At 40.2% G+C, this 24,420-nt stretch overlaps 1 protein-coding gene across 20 annotated transcripts in view; it reads right to left on the bottom strand.

Annotated features, from left to right (window-relative positions):
* Nucleotides 1–24,420, bottom strand: part of SH3BP2 (SH3 domain binding protein 2) — a 62,794-nt gene that overhangs the window by 22,025 nt on the left and 16,349 nt on the right. For 2 of the 20 annotated variants that reach the window (XM_086889427.1, XM_086889433.1), the window contains exons 1-3: nt 15,184–15,267; nt 13,865–13,952; nt 13,701–13,755 (exon numbers count right to left, since the gene is read on the bottom strand). The exons of 3 other annotated variants lie outside the window; for them this stretch is intronic. In XM_086889427.1, the coding sequence (XP_086745553.1) occupies nt 13,701–13,717 (17 nt within the window). In that variant the 5' untranslated portion in view covers nt 13,718–13,755; nt 13,865–13,952; nt 15,184–15,267. Of the gene's footprint in view, nt 1–13,700; nt 13,953–14,235; nt 14,339–14,531; nt 14,789–14,822; nt 14,859–15,179; nt 15,299–24,420 lie in introns of those variants that run through there. 15 more of the 20 variants (XM_086889429.1, XM_086889430.1, XM_086889424.1 and 12 more) reach the window with 15 other exon arrangements.

Raw genomic sequence — 24,420 nt, 5'->3', positions numbered from 1 at the left:
TGAACTTTAGTAAAAGCAACATCTAACTAAAGGCTTTTAGAAATGTATAGGAAGGGGTCAAATATCCATTAGTGATTTTACAGCATATCTGACAGGTACATTTAACCAGCAGACATCGTGCCATACAAAATTAAGTCTGTTGTTAGGAAATAGTTTAGAGAAATTTCTTAGAATTTTACTTAAATTAATTTAAAGTACATCAAGTCTCCAAGGGGAAAAAAGGAGATTTAATTTTTTCTGATACCAAGACATTTTGGCAAGATATACAACATCCATGAGTTCATGTATACTGTGCTTGTACAAGACTAATGTAATGTAGAGATCCATGATCACTACAGCTAAAGAGAGTATTTTTTTCTAAGGGAATATGCAAATCAATAATGAAATTATTGAATATAAGCAATTTTAAACCTGCAGCTGGATATTAAACCAAACAAAACCACATAAAGCTTCTAATGTCTTTTCACATGTCTATCAACAAAAAATGCAGTGCGTAAATTCATAAACCCACCAACTCCAAGCTATTAATTGAATCCTAAAGAAATGCAGCAAGCCCTGGTTTAGAGGAAGCACTTGGTCATGACATCTGTGAGTCCTTCAAGCCTGTGTTTCCCTCTCCTGGTGACTGCAGGAACCTTATAGTTAAACAAATACATCTCTTCAAGCAAATGGCTGCGGCCAGCAGCAAAGAGGAAACTCAGCTTCTGCTAGACCCTGAAAAAATGAAACAAAATAAAACAAAGATTTTCTATTTTTGTTTTGCTTGTATAGAGACTTTAGATACCATTTAAAGACACAGTGTAACTGCAAATACTCTGTATTATACTGCTGTACAATACAGTATGTGGTGCTGGGTTTTAAATAATTATGCAGTGAAGCATCTCAGAGTTTGCTGTTCTCAGACTTGGAAACTCTGACTATAAACCAGAATATCCAAATAAGCTAATAACCATGCAAGTATGATTTATAGAATTAGAAGGCCCAACTGGGTTGTATTGCTAATGGACTGTCCCCACCTCCAAAGCAGCTTTGAAGCTCCTTGTGCTCAAAACCTCATGCAAGTAAGGAGATGCACCAGAAACACGGATTCTTTATTCCAGCTTCAGTTACTGTTCCCTTTTAAATCATGATATTAACTTCTCCAAAGGATGTGGTAAAGCATTAATATTTTACCACTCCCACCACACAAAACACTGGATCAAAGGACTGACACAGGTACGGGCATGGTTGACAATAACCAGAATTTAAGGTTTCTGTGTGTTTTGTCACTTAGTTAAATACTGCCTTTGGGTTTCGTTGGGTTTTTGCTTTGTTTTGTTTTTTTTTAACAAGCACCAGAAAGAAGAAACTGTGTAAGCTCATGATTACTTTCTACAAAAGATTAATTAAATTAGAAACACCACATCAGGTGTAGTTGGGATTTTAAATAAAGATTTTAAAATTAAAACAAACATACACTGCAAAGCTGTTCCAGAAAGACAGCACTAAATAAATAGTTTTAATCTGGACACCATGAGAGGGAACAGACAACTCATATCACATAAAATAACCATAGAAATGTATAATCTCATGCAATGGGCTTCTATTACAAGAGAATTCGGACAATGACCTTTTCTCTTGTCATTTCTTTATGGAAATCTCTACTTCCTTCAGAAGGATGACTAAAAAGAAAGAAATACATTCCCCCTAAAGCTTGTTCAAATGAACTCAAACGACGGATTAGCCTGACATTGACTCAAGTCTCCAGAGCTGTAGAACTGCATTGAAAAGTGAGTTCATGCAGGGCTATTTTCAAGCACAGAATACTTCAGAAGACATGAACAGCAATAGCTATATTTTACATCACAAGCCAATTTGCCTAATCAAATATATTACTGCAGAAGTTTGCAGCAAAGCTTCTTACAAAGTACAAACCCCCGGCATAATATTATGAAAATAATGAACACCTGACAGTGAGATAGACCAAAGGCAAGGAGCTAAAACACAAATTCTAGATTCTTACTTCCATCTGACCTTGATGTCATGTAGCTCTTCTCAAATCAGCTCCTTTTTTACCTGTCCTGTACGTCAAGACACAACCCTTGTAAAGGTGTTTGTAAGAGTATAACTCATTCATTCTGGAGAAAGGACTTCAGAAAACTACAGATAATGGGAATGGATGCAATGGTACTGCACATGTGAAGGGAAACTTTTCCTAGACCAGTGATCATTAATATTTCAGGGGAGGAAAACAAGGGGAAAAAAAAGAAACCAAAACAAAAAAGCTGTAGCAGTCACTTAGTGTACAGTGATTGAAAAACTGGAAATACAGAAATCCATCTCAGATTCCAAGACCTCAGTCTCTGGCACTTCAAAATTACTCCAATAAGCCCCTGAGGTGCAAATTCTTAGGCTGAAAGAATATTCTATATCTGTGCCAAGTTGTTACACTCTGGCAAGCTCTCTTCAGATGTGACTCCATACAGCTATTCTTATTGTCCCATTAAGTGAGCTAAGAAAAGAGTTCATAAATAGGAACACTCATTTTAAAATATACTTCCACTTCCTTCCCATCAACACTTTTAAAAATTATTACAAAGTTTGAATCTAGCAGGAGCCTGGAATCTTTTACATCCACTCTACAGTCTAGTTAGAATATTCCCTCCCTTTTTTAATTCTAAGATGCTTCTGGGCATCACATTAACCTATCCTATTGTAGAGAATTATTATTTCCAAATCCTTTCTCAAACATCATAGCACTTCCTATTCTTTCCATTCTCCTGGTCACAAAGATGGCCCAAAGGTCATTTGTCTGATCCCTGGCCCCACTGACTTTTTACCACTGAAACTAACTTTTCTTTATCACAGACTAAAAAGAAACATGCACACACACACATATAGAAATACATATATATACAGTTCTTAAAGAAATGGGGCATGTTATAAATATAAGCAGTCCTTCTTCTATTCTTGGCAGAATGAGCTACAAAGAATACATTGCCTCTGTGCACCATTCCTTTTTATAGTTTCCTTGAAAAGCTCTTTCAAAACAGTGCAGCCAGACACTTTATAGAGATGACCTGTTTATGACAGAAGGGCTCCTTCTTCACAACCTCCAAAACCTTACATTTATGCACTCCCGGGAGCTAACAGTCAATATGTCCAAGGAGTCTGTACAACATTCTTTCATTTCCAGGTATTGTTTCTATACAGAATTTATATGGAGCATGTAACATTTCCAGCAAAAGCTTTTACAAGACTTACAGAATCTCTTCAGTCATACACATCCTAGATATTTATAAGGCATTCCAAATACAAATCACTTCCTGTACACAATGAAGAGCTGAAGCTGGATTTCACTTGCACAAAGGAAATTCAGAAATTCAGGTCAATGAGATTGGTCCTGTTTCAACCTGAGTAATCAAACCTGACATCTTTGTGTAGTAAACAGAACAGTTCATCCAGACCCAAGCCAAACAACATCACAGATGCTTTGATTCAGCTGTGGGTGTTACTGTTACCACAAAATGAAAGATCTACAAAAGCTGAACTTTATAGGAGGAAAATACTCTTTCTGCACATTTAAAAAATATTTAATGCTACTTGTGGTATTTTATTTAGTATATGAAATCACACAGACTGATCTACTTAACATCCTCTAAAAAATTGCACATAATAACTATATCAAAGTGCAGCTGCACTTTATTGTTTATCTCTACAGCCATAAAAAGAACTGTCATCTTTGGAAGTGTACTAAAAAGCATTAAAAGTGCATTACACTCTGTCCAAAAAGCTTCCTCTTCTTCCAGAATCTATATGACAATCTTTCATGCATTCTAGCTACTTATTTTTAAATAGTAAGCCATATATAGAACATATATCAACAAAATACTTTTCCAGGATACAACAGAGATCATTTCCAATTTCTGTCATCTACATCTCCAACAGATCAAAACCTAACACGCCCAACACTTCAAACTACAATTATCCCACTACATACTTGAAAAAATTTTGTTGAAAAAATTTTCTCAATCTGGCATCATCACAGATTAGCAAAAACTGATAAAATCACAAAATCATTGTGGGTCACAGCCATTGCTCCAGTGCCACTTCCTGTCCTGTGCAGTCCACCCGAGAACCAGTAGCTGGCACAGTACAATCAAGTGCAAAGACCACACTGGTTATAGTTTAACTGCATGTGGAAAAATAATCCTGTAGTCAGCAAGGACAGCAGAATTGTTGAAGAGTTCTTCCTAAGTGCTGTATACATTGGAATTTTAAAGCTCACTTTTTTTGCTCCTTTGAAATGCTGTATTTTTTTTCTTTATTATTTTTCATTCCACTTTGCTGGAGAGTAAATTGTTCTATTAGAAATCATAAGGAATCTATTCCCCAAAATTCATCATTCATTTGACATTTTGGCTGTTCTACAGAATGCCATCATCAACCCTTTTCATTCTAATACAAGCTCCATCTTTTTCTAGACCATTTTGCTGAAATACGCAACATAAACCCATCAGACCTTAGGTCACCAGGGCTAAATAGTGAATAGTGATACAGCTTATCTTCTTAACACAGGACTATTAGGAACACATCAGGTTTACACCAGCCTGAGTATCAGGCCAAGTTCGTATTTGGTCTTTACGTCCAAGGTGCTCAAAACCGTAAAATTCCAACAATAAGAAACTAAAGAAAAGGAAGTCTGCCCAATGTCACAGATACTAAGGACTCTGGGGAGACCCCTTTCTCACAACTTTTGTTCCTGTAAGAATGACACTTCAAACTCCTAATTCATGTGTCAGGTGTGTTTCTTCCACATACTTTCTCAATTAGCACAGACCAGCAAGCACATTTAGTGCATAATTCTGGTAAGGCCATGTACTTCATCTCCTAAGGGCTGTAAAAATTACAGGGCATGAAGAACAACTGGCAGCCAAATTACTCAGTATGTTGACTAGAAAGATAGAAATGTTACAGGCACAGAAACAAGGATTAATTAGAAGCATCTAATTAATATGTTTCCTGCTATCTAAAATAGAAGAGAACAGTTCAGGATGGAAGAGAATTGTGTAAAGTTGCCAAAATAGGACTTTCAATCAAAAAGACTTCTGTTTGCTAGATCTCCCAGCAAAGACACTGCTGCAAATCCCTTCTGCTTGTCCTTCTCCCAATAAGCAAAGCTTGTCAATCAAGTGATTGACACATTCCTTGGAACAAGACCTCCAACTCAGAAGAGGCTCAAGTCACAGTTCAACTGCCCAGCAGAGAGCTTCCTACTACCAAGTAATTATTAAGTACCATGACACTGTTGTAGCCCATTAGAACAGCATTTAGTACATCTTCAGTAATTAACAGATTTGTCACTAAACCCTTGCCACCTGCCAACCCAATTCTGCTGGGGAGCCAAATCCCCGAGCGCAGGTGCACGGGTGGCACCAGCAGCACTGTGACACCCTTCCTTTCCACTACCACATCCTCCTACTTCTGGCAGTCCTCTCACTCCTCTAGGACCAGTGAAAGAAGCAGAGGAGCCACCAGCCAGCGGGGAGGAGGACAAACACAACTGCTCTCCACCGGAGGAATGGGGATGCCCTGCAGCCACGGAGAAACAGCCTGGCAGCAGAGGCACAGCAGGCACTGTGCCAACCTGACAGACAGCTTCCAGACTTCATCACTTTGCTATCATCTAGCACTGGGTACATTTGGAATTGTGGTATTCCATTTTATCAGCATTGTTTCCATCATTATGAGAAAGCTTATCTTCACCTCAAAGCAAAAGATGTGAGATTCAACACATCCCCTGACAATGATTCAGCTGGCCTCTTCAGACACTTGCACCAATGGAATTCTGAACTACAACCTTCTTCACAACAGCTGTGGCATTTGCCAAGGGACAGAAATAAGGGCTTTTTTTATTTTTTTTTTCTTTTTTGGAGGGGGGCAGAAGAAGGCAGGAGGCAGATGAATCACTGAGGCTTTGAGTACTGAAGGAAAAAAGAATTTCACTGTGAGTTCTTCCCATAACAGCTTCCCGCAAATACAGTAATTCCCTCTATGTGGCTAGAGAATAGTTTGGCTATCCAACTCGGTTCTCCTAGTTTAAACATGAAGCATACATTTAAAATATTCCTCTTTCCCTTCCAAATTTCCCATCCTCCCCCACTGCAGTCACACAGCAAGTATTTATCTAGTATAATCCCAGCAGTCTGCCATACCTAATTTACTCCTGAGTAAGAGTACCCACACAAGCTTACGGATGGTGGGAGTGGAATACATTTGTGCCAGACTATGCATCATATTATTATTTGTTTGGGTTCTCCTAAACCAGGATGACAACACTGTTGTATATAACCTCATTATTTTTTTTCAAGGTTGTTTTCTACTTTCAGCTCTTTAGAAGTAAGGCTAGTGTGCCCCTCCTGCAATGGGTGTTTTGTCTTCTCAGAAAAGCCTTTCTGGTTAGCACTCATCTAATATGAGTATATTCATCTAATCCTAATGCAAGTCTCCAGTTACATACTGAAGGTAAGGATTCTTTCCTAGACACCAGACAGAGGTTGCAAAGGACTGACTGTCCCGTGCTCCTGTATGTGGTACACCCACTTTGACAGCAGAAATTGTATTTCCCCATGCAACATGTACAAAAGTCTGTATAAACAAATCCCACTTCACTCACTTAAAACACGCAGTGCTTTGGAAACATGCCTACTTGGCATCACAGTGGAGTCTGATTAACTGACTGAAAAATTACAGTGGAAAGCTTGAATGTTTAAGCCTGACTGATTAAAGGCAATTAACAGCTGCAGATACTCAGCAGCTGTGCAAGTCAGGTCACTTTTTTGCTTAAACATCGCTCAAAGTGCCTTATTTTGATTAGTCAAGCTTACAGATCAGTTTTGAACTAGCAAATTATAAGCCTTTCATCTGCCAGTAGGACCTGTAGGCACATGGTCCAGGTTTCTTTGTGCTAAATTTTTCTTTACATCACTGTTAAAAAAAAAAAAAAAAAAAAAAAGCCAATCCTTCCAGGAATAGGTGTAGAACAGAACAAAAGATGAGTAGCTCTTAAAAATTATGTGTCTAAGGTGTACAGTTTTATCAGTATAAGGAAATACCAGAAGCTGACTTCAGTACCCACGCTTGGTGAGAACAGTGTGACTGACTACATGTCTGTGTGTCTGTGTACAGGGTTTAGGAAACATTACACTTTATGTAATGCAAACCCAGTGTTTGCACTCTGAGATGTGAGATGCTCCACTCGAGGAAGTAACTGTCCTGTGATCATCACACACTGAACTGAAGTCTCTTCAGAGCTCCTGCTTGGTCTCAGAGAAACAAACAATTATGTGATATGTTGGAATAGAATTACTGTTAACAATTTAATGATTTACTGTTTTTAGTAGGGTTGTCACAAGATTAGAGACTAATAATTTAAACCTCTGCTGTTTGGTTACAGGAACTAGCTCTGAAGGATAACTACGATCTGGTTTGAACACCAACCTCAGCACCTGGATGCATGCAGCTTCTGATGAAGTGAAGGGGAACTTCATAGGAAGTGGAATTTTTAAGGATTTGGAATTTAAACCGAAACTTCTTTACTTTACAGTAGAGTTTTAACAAGTTTTACAAAAATACCAATAGAGAGATTGTCAGTCACCCAAGCTGACGTATAGAAGTATTGTCTTTTAGAATCATATAAGAACTAATAAAACATGAAATGAAGGATCATTTCAAGGAGATTTTGACTTGCAGATTAACATGAAGATATTGAAACAAACTACAAATAAAAATATAACTGCTAATTCTGTGAGTATTTAAAAAAAAAATCTGTAATTGTAAAAACTGCTGTTTCCAGAATGATGATTAATGTCTACCACTACAGCAGCTGAAGTCAAAATTAGAACAAGGAAACAAAGCTTCCTACAAAACCACTTTTTTTGTCTTACAAGACATGTTTCACCAGACAAGACCGAGGTATTCACAACACTGCTTCCACCACTCTTCTTCCTTTTTCATTACTAAGCTGTTATTACATAAAAAATGAAAATTAGTAAAACATGCTTTTACACTTTTAAAAATCTGTTTCAGGATCTGAGATGTTGCCCTGAAGTGCTACATTAGTAAAGACTAAGTCACCTCAGTGACTTATTTCAGCAGAGCAAAGCTCTGCTGGAGAGTAGGAAGCATATTTATCTGGAGAACAACAGAACATGGAAGTGGGAACTGACATCTTAAGTAAGATTTCCCTCCTTCATGGGTTCCTGTTTTTTATTTTGAATATCTTTAAATTAAAAACTCAATGATAATAAAAGAAGCTGTCATTTCAGTTGAAGAGCATTTAGGATTAAGCTTGTCTTTTGTTTAACAATTAATTATTAAATTGCACAGCACAGGTTCTTGGTTCACCTAAATAGGAATACTGCCAGCTAAACTAGACCTGACCTTATTTTCATCTGTTACAACACAATTACACTAAAAGATGCAGTTCAGCTGGCAGTTCCATGTTGACTAACCTGAACAATGAGAAAATATATTTACACTGAGTAACAATGGAGTTCAGTGCACTGAAGTCCAACCTAAATTCCCGTTCTTGCTCTTTAAGAGAGAGAACCCATTCATGCATACTCTATTTCCACCACCCAGTATGGTTTTGTTTCATTTTCTTGACCATACAAGTACTAAGCCTAGGGATATTAAATTTTCCTACTTCCTTCTACAATTTGCTCTCATCTTGTTTACTTGGCTACACTTCAAAATGAGAAATCTTTCGCCTTTAGTCATGTCTGTTATGCACAAATCACCTTTCATGATGAGTCTTGCAGCACACTTCCCATCCTCTCTCTTTTGTCAACACTTGGACAAAGATCTCTGAGCTAGCAACAGTTCCAGACATGCACACTGGTGCCACTGCCTCCCAGTCCTTTCTTTCCAACTACTGCTGGGAGCAAGAATGAGGAATATCATTCAAACTCCAAAATGTAGGCTGTTTTCCTACAGCAAGTAGGGACTAATCACTCAACTGGAACTTGGTAACCAGTCCTAAGCCAGATTGAAAAATGACAAATCAGTTAAGACAGGAGATAAATAGGAGCATAAAATACTAACAGCCAACTCTAAGAACTGAATATTTAAGTAAATGTTTGGTGTACATATTACTGCCTCTCCTCTGCCTCTTTTAAGGCCCTAGCTACTATGATGAGGGATTTCAGTTTCTGGTTTTTTAAAGCTGCATGGTATCCTTCAAATTAGAGGAAAGGCTTAAATATACAGTACAGGCGTATGGGATAAAAAGTAATAATAAATGCTTGCTTAAAATACCTTTGTCTTCTTCCTAGAGACCTCATTCATGACCTTTGCATATTTGTGCAGTGCTTCTGCCAGAAACAATAGAATTGTAAAATTTCAGGGATTTTGTACTCCCTAAAAGAAGTTAGATAGTACTCAGCACAGCTACCAAATTTTAAGAAAAATTAAGACTGATATTTCACACAGTTGTTGCTCCCATATGAGCTCCAACAGAAATTCCATTTTCATATTTAGAGGAAAACATCTGGCATGAAAGATTTCCTGTTTGAAGAGCCCTTACAAGTGATTAAAGGCATAAATCCAACTTTCTCCTAGCACTCATTTATTTAGCAAAGCTGAAGGGATAATGAAATAATAGTCTTGGTAAAACATGTTCAATAATTTTCCTACTTGGGGGTTGCAATATAGTCCCTGTGCTGAAACAATCAAGAATACCAAAGTTTACACAGTCCTTTGTGCATGCACGTGTCAAATTGTACAAATTAACAAAGTTTAGTTGCAATGTCTACTACATCAAAGCAACAAAAACCAAAATCTGTTTACATAGACCACTCAAAGTTTTCATGAAATGATCTTGAATGTATGTGAAGGTACTAATTTTAATAAGTGCTTCATAAGAGAGTGAAAGTCTCTATAGGCACCTAAATCCACTTTGAGTAATGAGGAATTATCAGGAATTAACAAAGTCATCCTTAAGTGCTCACACATTACCATATATAGTAGCACCACCTACATAAATAAGTCAGTCAAAATATAAAGAAAAGAACCCCGAATTCCTATATTTCTTCCCTAAGATATCCAAGGAAGTGGTTTACCCTGACCGAAACAAATTTTGTATTTTTTAAGTCACAGCAGAGTGTTGCATTTAACTAATACCAAAGTGTTTACCTTTTAAAAATGTAAGAATATAAAGCTAGTTTGAATTGGGAAGTTCTTTCTTTGCCAAGTTAACACTAGAAAAGCTGGGTTGGAATTAGAGACATACACATTTTCTAGAAGACAAAACAGATCTTATGATTCAAATGTACCTGCTGTTCCATTAGGATGGACATGATTCCAATCATATATGATTAATGATGTACAGTTTGTCAGCTGATGCTATAACTTAGCAGAAAGAAAGTAAAAATTCCAGAAAGCTTTAACCACAACCAGCTGAACAGTGAGAATTTTCAAGCATTAAGAGGATGAAAACAAGGGTTCCCTGGACTACTTTAGGTTTTATCTATGGGTTTTCCAGAAAGAAATGATTGTAAGGAAGAAAAGGTGTACTTCCCCTACCTTAGGGCAACTACAGACATGAAAGTTAATCCAACAGCAAAATTCAGTAAGCAGCTATTCCTAAATTTTGCTACACTTATTTATTTCACACCATCTATTTAGCTCAGTTCTTTACAGCTGTTTTAGGAGACAGACACAGAATGTCCACTTCCTGTGAAGTTAGGATTTGTCAGAAGTACTTTAGAAAAAGCCCTAGCTGTACATTAGGTGTCCCTGAATTAACCTGGTTAAACCAGCCTGTGACTACAGCAAAAACACACATGAGGAATCCGCCCAATAGGCATGCAAGCTGTTCCCTTCTCTGCTCCTAAAATCAGAGTCTGCAGACAGAAGTATTGCCAAGGTCTGATTTCTGAGTGATTGCAATTCCTCTCTGCACTGTACATCATCCTGAAGTATCTTTCTGCCAAAGATATTCAGATATGCATAACTGCTGCAATAACTCCACCTTGGAGGAGATAAGAACTTGGTCATTATAGGAAATGAGTTGGCACACAAACAAAATAAATATTTCAGTTATGCTGGTGTGCTGCAGTAGGGGGAGAACAACATTTAGGTTTGTTTCCATAGGAATTAATGTCTCTGCATTCTGCCCTAACTATTGCCTTGCTTAAAATTAATCCCTTATCTCAAGATAAATTGTTTTCAAATTCCTCCATGTGTGAGATGAAATCTAGATTCTTCAATTCCCTTTCTTGGGAAGGAAAAATTAAGAAATTCAACATAGAAGCATGTGGAGAAGAGACAAGACTGAAAAAAATCTTCAAACAGATCTTGGAGAAATACTTCAGACACAATATTCCTCTTAAAAAGCATAGTGTAGAGAAATTCTGCTGTGTGCTCTAGTCTAGTCATCTAAAGCAAGCAAACCAGAGATACATGTGCTTGCAATCTATAACATGATAAATAATTTATTGAGTTTACAACCATACCCAGTGTAGTTATACTGATCAAAACTTCAGTGCCTTCAACTCTCTCCTCAACATATCACAAAAGGCATAACTCATTCAGTCCTTCCAGCACAAAGCAAGCAGTGTTAATAGGAGAGAGATGTTGCTAACAAGAGTTAGCAATGGCTCACAAATTTTGGAGGAACAGACAGTGACATATATACATGTGATAACAATATAAGAAATATACATTTCCTTCAGTACTGTATTTACAGAAATGACTGAGCCTCACATTACCTTTGAGGTTGCCTTAAATCCCCCTGATTTCTACGCTCTCCAACTCCCTTCCCAACATCCAACAGTCATTCCCAACTGAAACACAGTTCTACTACAGTACAGGTTCCAAGGCAATTGTGAAAAAAATGTTATGAGGAAATGCCTTCATGGAGTAAATTTACCTTAAAAAAAAATAAAAGGCCAGAAGAATGCTTAGCTACACAAGAGGGGAATAAACATCAAAGAGGTTCTTTTCTCCCATCTATTAAAAAAAAATCATCTCTATTAGAAGACAAAACACACCATGGAAGAATCATTGTATTGACTAATATTTTTAAATCTAAACAAAACCAACTTATTCTGGCTGATACCTAGTAGCTGCTGGGAGTCCTCATCATTCCTTACAGAGCTATTAATCAATGCTACTGAGAGTCTGAGCTTCTATGAACTTTCCTGCAAGGTCCAGTAGAAGTAGCAAACAAGCTAAGATCCTAATCCTTCAGTAATACAAACTAAAACTTGACAAATAGTAGATTTACTTACATCTGCAAGTACTTTTAAGATCAGGGCTTAAGCCAGAAACAATTAATGGACACAATGCCTGCAAGGCTGAACATTCCAAACAACTTACAAAATTATTGGATAGCCTGACAAAAGCATAAGCTACCTATTGTCTAACATCCTATGCCAAACAGACTGGAAGATGCACCAACACAAAGTCAATGTTGTCAGGTTAAAACACACACTTCTGTTCCTGCAAGCTTGTAATGCAGCGCAATAAACACACCAGAAACCTGAGGGCTGTGGGGCAAAGAACAACTCTGCAACCACCAGGTTTGAGTGTCAGAGGCACCTTTCCTACAGGTAAAATGACAAATACGTATGTGCCTTTTGGTCATCCATGTTTGTGTTTCAGTGGTGTAAAGAACAAGTTAACACTTCTTAAGGCATTTCCATTTCTACCTAACACTCATTACCAAAGTGGCTGCCATGCCTGGTTTTCTGTCAAAGGAGACTGCTTCACATCCACTTAAGAAATTGGAGAAGGAGCTTTTCATGCCTCCCTATTTGGCATATTTTGTAGGCTAGCTAAATTTTCTAGCAATAATATTAGACTGGAAATCTGGTCTTCAAAGTACAAGGGGTTCACCCGCCTGCAGGAGTTTACAGATCCACAGTCAGCGGGTCAGATTTGCCTCAAACACTGGAATTCTCACTCAGACAGCCCTGCCCAAGGTTTCTGCAGGAACTTATCTTGGTGTGCTCATTCTTACTGCTTTGATAACTTTAAACCCTTTTAACCCTTTCTAGAACTGTCATCTCTGCATCTCTCTCCTTTATAACTTTTTCTAAAAAGCTCTTTATTTTCTAGGCCTTTTAGCATGAAGTTGTCCTGCTTTGTGGAAAAGCTCACAGAAAGCTGATAGAGTTTAAAACAAAAAAATTACAAACAGGAAGCAGTATTTAACCCACCACGAAGCTGACCCAGTACTGACTCCACAGTAATGGAATATTGGCAAGGGGTATCTATTAATCAGCTCTCCTGCAATGGCACGATGGCTCTAAAATACTGCAAGAGGAAGGGAAAGAAATGTGTTATGCCTAAAAGAAAAATAGTTAACTCTGCTTTTGTCTAAAGCATGAAAGAGGTGAATGAAGGAAATAAACTGCAGAGACTTCAGCTCTACATTTCTTGTACAAATACAACCAAAAATAAACGGAAGAGGTGTATAATTATTCAGATCTAAATTTATTTCATAAATTGTGATGCACTACCCCTTAGAGCAGAGAAAAAGCGGAAAACTGCTTCTTGCAGTAAGAAACATACTAGTTTAATGCAACTAATTGCCAAGAGGAAACTTCAATGCACAGCCAGGCCAAGCGCACACAAAACCAGGAGACTCAGGAATTTCTTCACCTGTAGTGATGAATTTAGACACAGCACAAGGTTGGTTCGGTCCCACTACTGACCTGTACTTTGGCAGCATCAAGACTCCAGAAAATGGTCTTAGCAGTCAGGCCTTCCCTGTAGGAGGGGAAACATTTATCCACCATCTCAATTCATTTGGGATAGCAGTATCCAATTTGCACTGGTCACTTGGGGATAAAAGCTGACAAATTAAATAAGCACATGCCAGGTGTCCTCGCTCTCTACTGCTCCCAGAGGCACAGCACATAGCTTGCACATCACACCTGCGGACAAACGCGAAGTTCACAGCTAGACTGGAGCGACAGATGGGACCCAAGTAAAGACGGGGCATGCAAGATTAAAGTAGATAGTACCACTAAATAAAATGCTGCACAATACATTTGCACCCTAAGTTTCACTTCTATGTTTCAACTCTAAAACGTCTTGCCTCATCCTTTAACATATACATATATTATCACTGGAAACATGTTAGGAAATGATTCCTGATGCTCCTAACTCAACACCAAAGCCACAGCTCAGCACAAGTGGGTAATACAGCTCTTCCATTCTTCCCTTTCCAAAGGAAAGCAACTACACCTTTTTCCTGCCCCCAGAAGAGCCTTGCCCTTCCCCACGGGCGGACTCACACCGATGACTTCACTCCATCCCACCTCTCACCTGCAGGTGAGCAAAGCGGCACGGAACCGAAGGTGTCAGCCCATGGACCAGCAGACACCTGGAGTCTCCCGGCCGCTTCCCCCAGAGCCGCGGGAACCGCACCTTCCCCAGGGAGCCCGGCCGGCCGCTCCCGGGGCCGCCAGGCCCGCGGCTTTCCCCGCCCGGCACTGGGGCTCCGCGGGGGCCCGCCGCTTCCCGAGCCTCCCGTGACTCACCCGAGGAGTTTCCCGGCGCCCTCCGGCAGCGCCGCGGCGGCCAGAGGGCCGGGAGAGGCGGGCACAGGGGAGCCCTTCCCGCCAGCCCGCGGGGACAGGGGCTCGCCACCGCCGGCCCAGGGCTCTCAGCTCCGCCGCAGCCCGGCTCAGCTCCGCGGGCAGCCGGCACCGCCGGCCCAGGGCTCTCAGCTCCGCCGCAGCCCGGCTCAGCTCCGCGGGCAGCCGGCACCGCCTCACCGGCCGCTCATCCCCGCCGTGGCCAGCGCGCCCCGCGCCCGCCCCTTCCTTCACCTGCCGGGGCCGGCCCGGCCTCCGCTCCCGCCTCCCGCCCCGCCGGCACCGCCTGTGGGAGCCGCCGCGGGGGCTGCCCCTGGGAACCGCCCGTGGGAGCCGCCGCTGGGAATTGTCCCTGGGAGCCGCCGCTGGGAATTGTCCCTGGGAGCCGCCGCTGGGAGCTGTCCCTGGGAGCCGCCTCTGGAGCGCAGCCCCGCCCGGGCTCTGCAGGGTCCGGCCCCAGCCCGGCCGCCGCTCGGCTCTGCCAGGGCTCCGTGTGAACGCTGCCGGCGGCCACTGCTTCGGGTCTGTGTGCACCTGGCACAGCATCACTGACTCCAGATCGGCCGGTCAAACCTATGAACATCACCATACCAACCAGACCATGGCACTGACTGCCGCGTAGTCTTCCCTTAAACACCTCAGGGACCGTGACTCCGCCACCTCCAGAAGCTGCAGCTCCGGAGGACGTGACCTGGAAGCGGGTTTTATCTGACTGGCAGCAGGGTGTGACCCAAGTGCCTGCCTGGAAGGCACCGGGACAGGGAGAAAGGAGGCTGTAGCATAGAAAGGTGACGTTCCTTTGCGAGTGTCCATCGGAGCCCGTGTGGGCACTGCCCCACGGGCTCTGTGTAAAAATCATTACTATTAAATAATTACTATTCTGAGAGGTACAAAGTGATAAGTTTTAACTCCATTTACTTTTGTAATAAGAATGTAACTGAGGAGAGAGCACTCTATAAGGCAGTATTATTAAAACATTGATCTGTGTATCATTCTGAGTCTTGTTTGAATAAAAAGAAGCAGATTTCTTTAGTGATCACACAGCTTATACTCCAACCCAGTTTTAAAGCTTTTGACCTTTATGGTGGTATCAGAGTAGTTTCTGTGGTCAGAAAATAAGGTGGTGATGCAATATTTCCTGTCAATGCTATTTATTAGTATTTCTCTTTGTCATTCACAGAACTTTGTAGTATGAAGTAGCAAATAGAGTCCCTCTTCTGAATACAACAGAGAGGGGTCCTGGTCTGTGAAATGAAAATCCACGTGTTTAAAGTACAGCAGAGACTGACTAAAGCTGGAATTGGGGTTTGGTGATGACTTTTGAATGGTTTGTAACATAAACACAGTGCTGTTAACACCTGCTATTGGATGTGAAGGAGTCTCTATGTAAACAGAAAGATAATTTCTGACTGTGAAGAAGGCATTGCATTGCCAGGGCCTAAGGAAAATGAAGTTTCTTGAGCTCTCTCACAGCTCCAGCCAACAGCAGCCTCAGGTTTCTGTTGCACGAAGACTGAGAGCTGTGTACAGCCGTGGGCAGGCTGAGTAACACAAGTCCCACATGAAGGCCACAGGAAAGCTGTTTGAATGTAGCTCTTCCACCGATTTTGGTGTGAGCTCTGTGTCAGAACATTCTGACTCTTGGTGGAAATTACAGCATTTATTTTCCTGCCTGACTAAACCCAGAACTTTCAGTCTCCAGAGAAGTCAGATTAATGCATTAAGCTCAAGCAGGTGTGGGGAACCTTCACTTTGTTGGCTGATTATGCCCTGTGATTTCATTTTATAGGGTACAGCCCGTGATTCAAATTACCATGTGTGTTATTACTGGATAGCAGAGCGTGCTAGCGGGTGGGCTGCCAAACGTGTTGGAAAGGCACACTTGGTCCTCCACAAGGAAAATATTCCCCACCCCCAAACCAAAGTCTAAGCCCTGATCCAAACTGTGTTACAGGGCAACAGGCCCTTCTCCATCTCTCTTCTGAGTTGTATTTTGCTTCTGTACAAGCTAAGCTTTCTGTGTGACCTAATTTGTATGCAGTGATCCAGCTGGGAGGACTTGGAGGCTTGCTCATTCCTCCTGGAAAAGCTGTGCCCAGTACTTTTTAGGATCACACTCGTGTAACATCAGGAAATCACAGTTATTTTGTGAGCTTGCTTTCTCAATTGTCTCCAACAAATAAACTCATTACTTGAATATGAAGCTTTTATCAGTTCACATAACGCATATTCTTGAAATTGTGGAATCATAGAATAACGTGAGTTGGAAGGCACTGAGACAAGAATCATGGAGTCCAGCTCCTGGCTCTGCACAGGAATACCCCAAAAATCACACCATATGCTTGAGAGCATTGTTTGAATGTTTCTTGAATGAAGCCATTCAATTATTTTGAATTACAATAATCTGCTGTTGTGAGGAAACATTCCAACCTAAATTTATCAGAAAACATATGTTCTTATCAAAGAGAATGGTCAGGTTAGTCTGACATGGTCTACTTCAGGAGAAAAATCGGTTTTACATCATTTATCTCTACATCTTCATAATATTTTTTCAAATTTGCATATGGCAAATCAGATCAAAGGGACTATAGTTCTGATACTGCTTTCACCTCCATTCTTCTAGAATACAGAATTTGCATAACCCTCATTATGAAAAATAGGATGTAATTTTTAGCTGAACTCAACTCCAAATCTAACAGACTTATGAAAATACTTATTTGTGAGTTCATTAACCAGCTCACCTAGAATTCTGAGAAAGAATTCTGTCCCTCGATGCCTTGTGGCTCTGCTTCCTCCTTCTTGGTTCTCTTTTTTTTCTTTTTTTCTTTTTTTTTTAACATGCTTGCAAAGCCTTGGTTTATTTGTAATAGTTGCCTTCCCATGTCTAATTTAGCTGACACTTGGCAAGTCTCATTTCCTGGCCTTGAGACACAGTTTACCTCTGGCCATCAGTCTTTCTGTTTCTTGCACAATCTCTGCTTATACCTGATTTCCCCTTAGTGATGGCTCACTACACACTTGGAGCTCCAGCTGCACCAGGAAAGTTTCTTTCCTTGCTTATTATTCAGTCATGTGGCACAAGGAGTCCTAAGGAGCCGGGTGAAAGCTGTCTGCACCAAATCAGGCACCATCCAAAGTGCAGACCTAGGGTGGGAATGAGAATAGGGGGCTTGGGGATTTTTGTTTTGGTTATTTATATTCTGACAATTACCCTACCAAAAAAAAAAAAAAAAGCACAAAAACATGCTCAGTCTCAAGGAATGAAAGCATTTGTGTCAAATTTCAGATACTTGTGCTTGAAAAGCACAAGAGAATGATCTAACTACAGAGATACAGAAGCAACAGATTAAAAGCTGGTGCTGTGATACCAACAGGAGTCCTGACTCTGGGATTCAGGACTGGGTTCCCTGTTTAAAAATGCAACACACCTAAGCCTTTAAATATGCTCAGGCATTTCTCATTCTGTTGTTTACCCCAAAATCGTGCTCACTTTGGATTTTGCTTGCTGCTCTTTCTTTTAGTTGCTCTCCCATGGGAATGCAGACAAGTCTGGCTCCAGAGACACTATCAAGGGGCCCTAATGGGGCCTCTCAGTAACAGGGCAGTGCACATCAATAGTGGCACACTTCCTCCTTGCTCCAAGAGGTGAAAGGATTCTGATTGTTCTCCTCAACAGACATTTGTTAAAATGGCAATGTATTTAGGTATAATGAGCATACTTCTCTTCCTTTGTTCACTAGAATTGCCAGAGATACTTGAAAAAGATTTAAATTCTAAGCAAATGTTTTCATTAGCAATATTCTTTTGTGTTTATAGGACTTTTATCAAAACTTTGGTAAAAATACAACCTCTTCCTTGGATTTTTTTTGTTGTTTTTTAACGCTGACAAATACTGCAATTAATTTGTTACATAACCAATTCCAGGGCTTAAATGTATCCCTGTAGAGACAGAATAATCCATTATGGATGGAGGAAGCATGCCAGAAAAAGCAAGGCTTCGTGAAGGCATTTTGCCTATTTCTGTCACGCTTCCTGGCTGAAGATTGAAGGAAATAAACTCACTAATAGTTCTTCAACATATTTGGCTGACAGCTTGTACATCCCTCCTTCAATATTACAGAGTTGCTGATGTGCAGGACAAGGGTAAAATGATCTGTCTGTGGTTGTTACTGTCCCTGGCATCACAGATTATTCCATTTCTTTTTTGTTGTGCTGCATTTGCAAGCAGATTGTATCACTCCTCTCTGCAGCAAACAACATTCTCTCCTGCCTGGCTCTCAGTGTGCTTGTGTGGAAGCAGCTATAATTTGGGTTTGGCATCTACACTGCTGAGATCTGTAATGGGAAACTCAGGGATGTCCATTTGATTAACATGTTTTGCAGTTGCATGAAATATCTAGAAAGAACATGAATGGTATTTGAAAAACAGGGTTTCATAAAAATTCCAAGAAAGTAATCTGTCTGAGGATTGTTTCCAGAGGAAATAACCACACTGTGGATAGCTGGGATTTTCGATCCTCATGATTATACTTATTAAATGAGGAGATTGCCATTATTGAGACTAGAAGAATGTATTTTCCTTAACTTGTCTGTCCTTGTTAGCACAAAGTATGAACTTTTACCACATGATCTCATCTGCTAACCTGTGTTCTGGCAAGCCCAGTGAGAAACATCAGTTTCCATAATAAGTTCCAAAGGAATATTTCCTTAAAATCCAAAATGTAACCAGTTTCACACTAAGCATATAATTAGAATGACAGTAACCACCAAATCTTTAGTGGCAGTGAAACACATCTCAAGGTAAAGGGCTCGTTTTACCACTTTTGAAACCCAGCAAACAAAAGATAGCCTCGGCTGCAGGGGCAGAGAATCCCAAATAACCCACTGCTAAATCTCCAACCTACAATTCATGATTTGAGTGCTCTGTGCTGTGATCTCCTCCTACTCCTTCCAGCCTGCTGCAGCAAACTGCATGGGAACGGAAATCATCAGAACAATTCCAGTCTGCTGCTAGTGACTAACAACATTTTCGTCTTGTCAAAGTGATATAACTTACACGGCTGTGAAGTTTCCAGAAGGAAATTACTACTCACATAACTATAGCCTTTTTAAGATGGCTCACTCCAAGAAGAGTGAAGGGCAAGACATAAAATCCAGCACAGCAATGCAGCCTTTCAGAACTCTTCATCTGCAGACATGCTTATGAAGGCAAGAACACCAGCAAGCTTGGTGGCTACAGGTTTCAGTACCATGTAGGAGGATTTAGGTCTGAAATCATCATTAGAAGAATGTGAAAGCAGGCATGTCTCAGGAGCAGGCTTTATTTTGGGCACAACAAAGGAACAGCACCCCAGGGTTGAAGGCTGCAGCAGCACCAAAACCCTTCTAGTGGGAGGAAGAATGGAGCTCTTGCAGCTGTCTGCCTGCTGCAGGGAGCTGAAGTTGCTGCTGTGGGTGGCAAGTACTGCTAGGGAAACCAGGCAGTTTCCAGCTTTGCTCCCTAACAGGACACTGAATAGCCCTCATCCTGCCCTTTTACCTTAATGATATCCTCATGCCCTTTCTCAAATCCTTCTTTGCATGTGGGCTATGTTTGCACTGTTGCTCCCACAGTTACCTTTAAACACTTGTTAACACGAAGACTTTAACTCTCTTTAACACTGCTTTCAGCATCTTCCTGGCAAGCATTCTCACTGCAATCCTCCTTTTGAACTGAGCAAACCTGAGCAGATATTTTACATCCTGCAAGGATGTGGAATCTATCACAGTGTCCTTTAAAACCAATGCATATGCAAATACTTACATAATAATGATTTTTAAAAGCTTAAAAGCAAAGTAAAATAGGCCAGAACTGTTGTTTAAAAGCAACTTTCAGTAAGTATAAAAACTGATAGTAAATCCTTTTCCAAATGCATCAAGTGCAGGAAGCAAAAAAAGGGAATCAGTAGAGTCAATATGTGATTAAAGTTTAAAGTTAGCCTTGGAGAAGATAAGATCATAGGAGAGTGTTACAGAAAAACTGAATAAATATCTTACTTCTCTAAGTAGGTAGGGAAGTTCTCATGCAAGACCTTTTCATCTGAACAAGACTGTATTCTCCCAGATGTTCTAAGGTAATATAGTCAAATTGTGGTGTATAACCTTTGGCTTAAAAGCAGTGTTTTTTCTGAGAAGGGAAAGGCAGGAAATGTGATTGTGATTTTTCTTCAGTTGTTACAAAAGTCAGAGTTCTACAGGCATGTCATCTGGACCAGTGAATTAATAGAATGTAGTAAAACAATTAGGAGAGGCAATAATGTCTCATGAAGGAAGCAGCATAGTTCTTAGAAAGATTTATCCCTCACAAGTAAATCTGCTGGAGTTCCCTGATGGAGTCACTGGGCATGTGAAAAGGGAGATCCAGCACATACAGCCTATTCAGATTTCTAAAACACCTTCAGTGCTGTTACTTTTCAAGACTCTTCAAGAAACTGACCACCGATGTCCAGAAACATGGGAAAAAGGCGGCAGGATTTAAGCAATTTTCTCTGTGAGGAAATGCATTTTCCTTCCTTGGGGACTGGCATGACATTAAAGCTGTTCAACATAGTCATAAACAACCTAATAAAAGTATTATAATGCAAAATTTGCTGTGAGAAGGGAGATGAAAAAATGTGCTGATATAGTGTTATTTGGGATAGTAAAGATAAATGCTGGGTGTGGGGAGAGACTTAATTCTACTGAGCAACAGAGCAAGATGAAATGCAGAGCACATAATTGCAAGAATCTTCCTAACAGCAAATAAAATGGGCCCTGATCTGGTTGTTACCACTGAGGAATGAGAACTTGGGTTGTAGGAGTTCCAAAAAGCTGGCGGTTCAATACTCAACAATAGTAAAACTGCAAATGGAACATTTAGTGACTATCAGCAACAGAACCAGGAACAAATCTGAGAACAGCCTCATGTCATAGTACAAATCTATCAAGCTTCACAGCCTGGAAACCTTTTTAATGCAAGATACCCCATTGCAAAAAAGGCATAGGAAAATGCCATAGAATGTGGTGATTTTGTGATTAGGCTGTAGATGTCCTTGCTTCAGGATGTTGTGGATGTTAGGAGTTCAGTCAGGTTTCAAGTGTGCCTGGGAAATCCTGAAGCAGAAAAACCCATCATCAATTACAAAAATATAACACTTCTCCCTCCAGAACGTTTGCCATTTTGAAGGTTTTGGAGAAAAGTACTGAACTAGATGGACCTTCCATAGGACCAATATAAATCTTATATTATCATCACTACTCTTAAAATATGTTATACAAATTGTTGTCATTATGGGAATGCCTCAGCTGATTTCTCTGTAGTCACCTGATGAACTGTAGGTTGTCTCTTAGCACCTGAGTCATTGTTTCATATTTTGTCAAGCTCAATCCATTGCCTGGTACACTCACCATGAATTTTTCTGGGACTTCCAGCAAGACTCAGGTGAAGCTAGTACAAACACTAAAATTTCAGCAGAGGTAGCATCTCTGAGGTTTGGGGGTTTTTTACCTTTTCTACAATGGTTAAGCAATAAATATTTGTGCATTTGATATGACTGAAAGATTGTGACATAGCAGTTCTATCAGGATGAGAGAGATCAGAACTATGTAGAAAATCATCTCACCCTTCAGAAAGGTGCCAGAGAGGACAGCTATTTCTCAAAAGGGCACAGACAATGAAAAGGGAGCTGAAAGCTCCTTAGAAACCAAACCTAACAACCAGAAGACCCAAAACAGTCTTGTGATTGTGACTGCTGTGGACATCTGTCCAACAACTGTGCCAAGAATTCAACTAATAAGCCAAGAACACAGCCAGAACTGAACAAAGGAGCGCTGTCTCCTTGGGGAAGCTGTCTGGTACCCTGCAGTCTAGCTCTGAAGAGTGCACACTCTGTGACATACATAATACAGAGGACTCCAGACCCCAACACCCCACTTCAGATTGAAGAACATATCCAAAATGCAGCATTTTCAAGAGAAGTTTAAACATCAAACTGTATCAGTCTTAATGAAAATATGTGAACCTTGAACTGAGAATAAGGAAACAGGAGAGACATGGGTGGCATTGTCTGTGACTCATCTCTTGATAATTTTACTATCCATAAATTAACATGATGGTTTACAATAAACAAATTTATTTAAACAATAAATTATATCCATGCCCCACATAATTTTAAGGCAGAAATAGATATGGTATAGGATGGATAAGTATAAGCAAGCACAAGAGATGCTGTGGAGTTACAGAACAGAGCTGGTGCCAGGACCATGCACTGTGAAACACTGCAGTATGCAGTAGAAATATAGGAGAAATTACAGCAATCTGATCTTTAAAGTCTATCTGTCAGCTCTAATATAATAATATTTACTTGCATATCAAGACCAGATAATAATGGTAAGGAAAAATGGTAGTCACAAAGCATACAGTTAACTGAAAAACTGGAAGTCTATAGGAAGGCTTTTAGAAAACATATGGGCCAGTGAAACCACCAGTGAAACAAGGTACCAAAAGCTTCAGTGCAGCACAAAATTGTCTTTTCCTGCAAGCTCTCATTCATGCTGCCAAAAATCTGAAGAGATTGAGCTGTTCTAATCTCTAATTTGTAAACAGTCAGTGTTTTTTTTTTCTCTATTTTTTTTAATACTATGGTTATTTTTGCTCTTAGTACAATGATAAGGCAGCTCATTTATTTTTCCAAGCCCTATATTTTTCGAAATTAAGCCAACCACATATTTTCAGCATGATATGAATTTTCCTTCACCTTTCTTTACATCACCAAGTGTTATGAAAGTTACTTTCTTGCTGTTTGTAATGAAATTTGAAATCTTCTCCTGACAGATATAATATATCCAAGTAATTATTTAGCCCCACTCATAACTGAATTTTCTCCAGCGCATCAGGGCAGAATTATCTGGTGACATGTTGAATGGCTGAGAAAAAGAAGAGATTTCTCCTGTTTCTGCTCACACAAAACTCACTGATGCTACAAAATATTTCCAGTGATTTTTTTCCTCCAGGAAAATGGAGAGAATTTTGCCTTGATCAGAACTGATGTGTGTTTGCAGAAGTAGAACAGCTCTCTGTTTCTGATGCGAACAGACTGGTGCCTGAGAAAGTCTTTGCAATTTCCTCTTTCTCCTCTTGCAAAACATCTCTTCACATTAGGAATAAAGCACAGCAAAACCGAGGCGACAGAAGCTGTAATTTGTAAGGGACAATCATACAGTGCTGCAGCTCCTTGCTCACATGGTATCAGTGTGCCTCCTTCACTCCAGGCCATGGTGTACATTGCTAGGTATGCTAATACTCTCCCTGTGGTCACTAAAGTGCATAAATTATGTGAAGACACTGTAGGTCTCAGTGGTACAAAGGACAGAAAACTGCCAGTATATTCTGCTTTTACAGATAGAGCATCTGAGCCTAGGACATATCCTGCAGAGGTTAAAAATGAAACATGTAAAGGTGTGGACACTGCAGCTACATTTTGACATGCAGTCTAGAAATGTTACCCTTCCAAACAAACTAAGCACAATGTTAGGCTTGGAAACACCAATTATTTCAACATATCTGAGTCCTGCATCAAACACATCAAGTGAGATTCAGCTCCAGATTAATATTGCAAAACTGAAACATCTCTGTGTGAGCTGGCTTGGTAATGTTCTTATGTAGTGGAGTTCTAGGGCTTGGTTTTAGCTTTCCTGTTGCACACATAAATGGCTAATATTATTTAAGATGCTGCATCAGTGACATCTGCACAGGGAGGGCAGCTGTAACACAGGACCTGCATGCCAGGAGCACAGCCAGGGGCCAGGTGAGGTA

This window comes from Cyanistes caeruleus, chromosome 5 (genome assembly GCF_971803275.1).
Source record: "Cyanistes caeruleus chromosome 5, bCyaCae1.hap1.1, whole genome shotgun sequence".
NCBI classification, from domain to species: domain Eukaryota; kingdom Metazoa; phylum Chordata; class Aves; order Passeriformes; family Paridae; genus Cyanistes; species Cyanistes caeruleus.
Note: the sequence above shows the minus strand (reverse complement) of the source record. Positions and strands in the feature narration are given on the sequence as shown.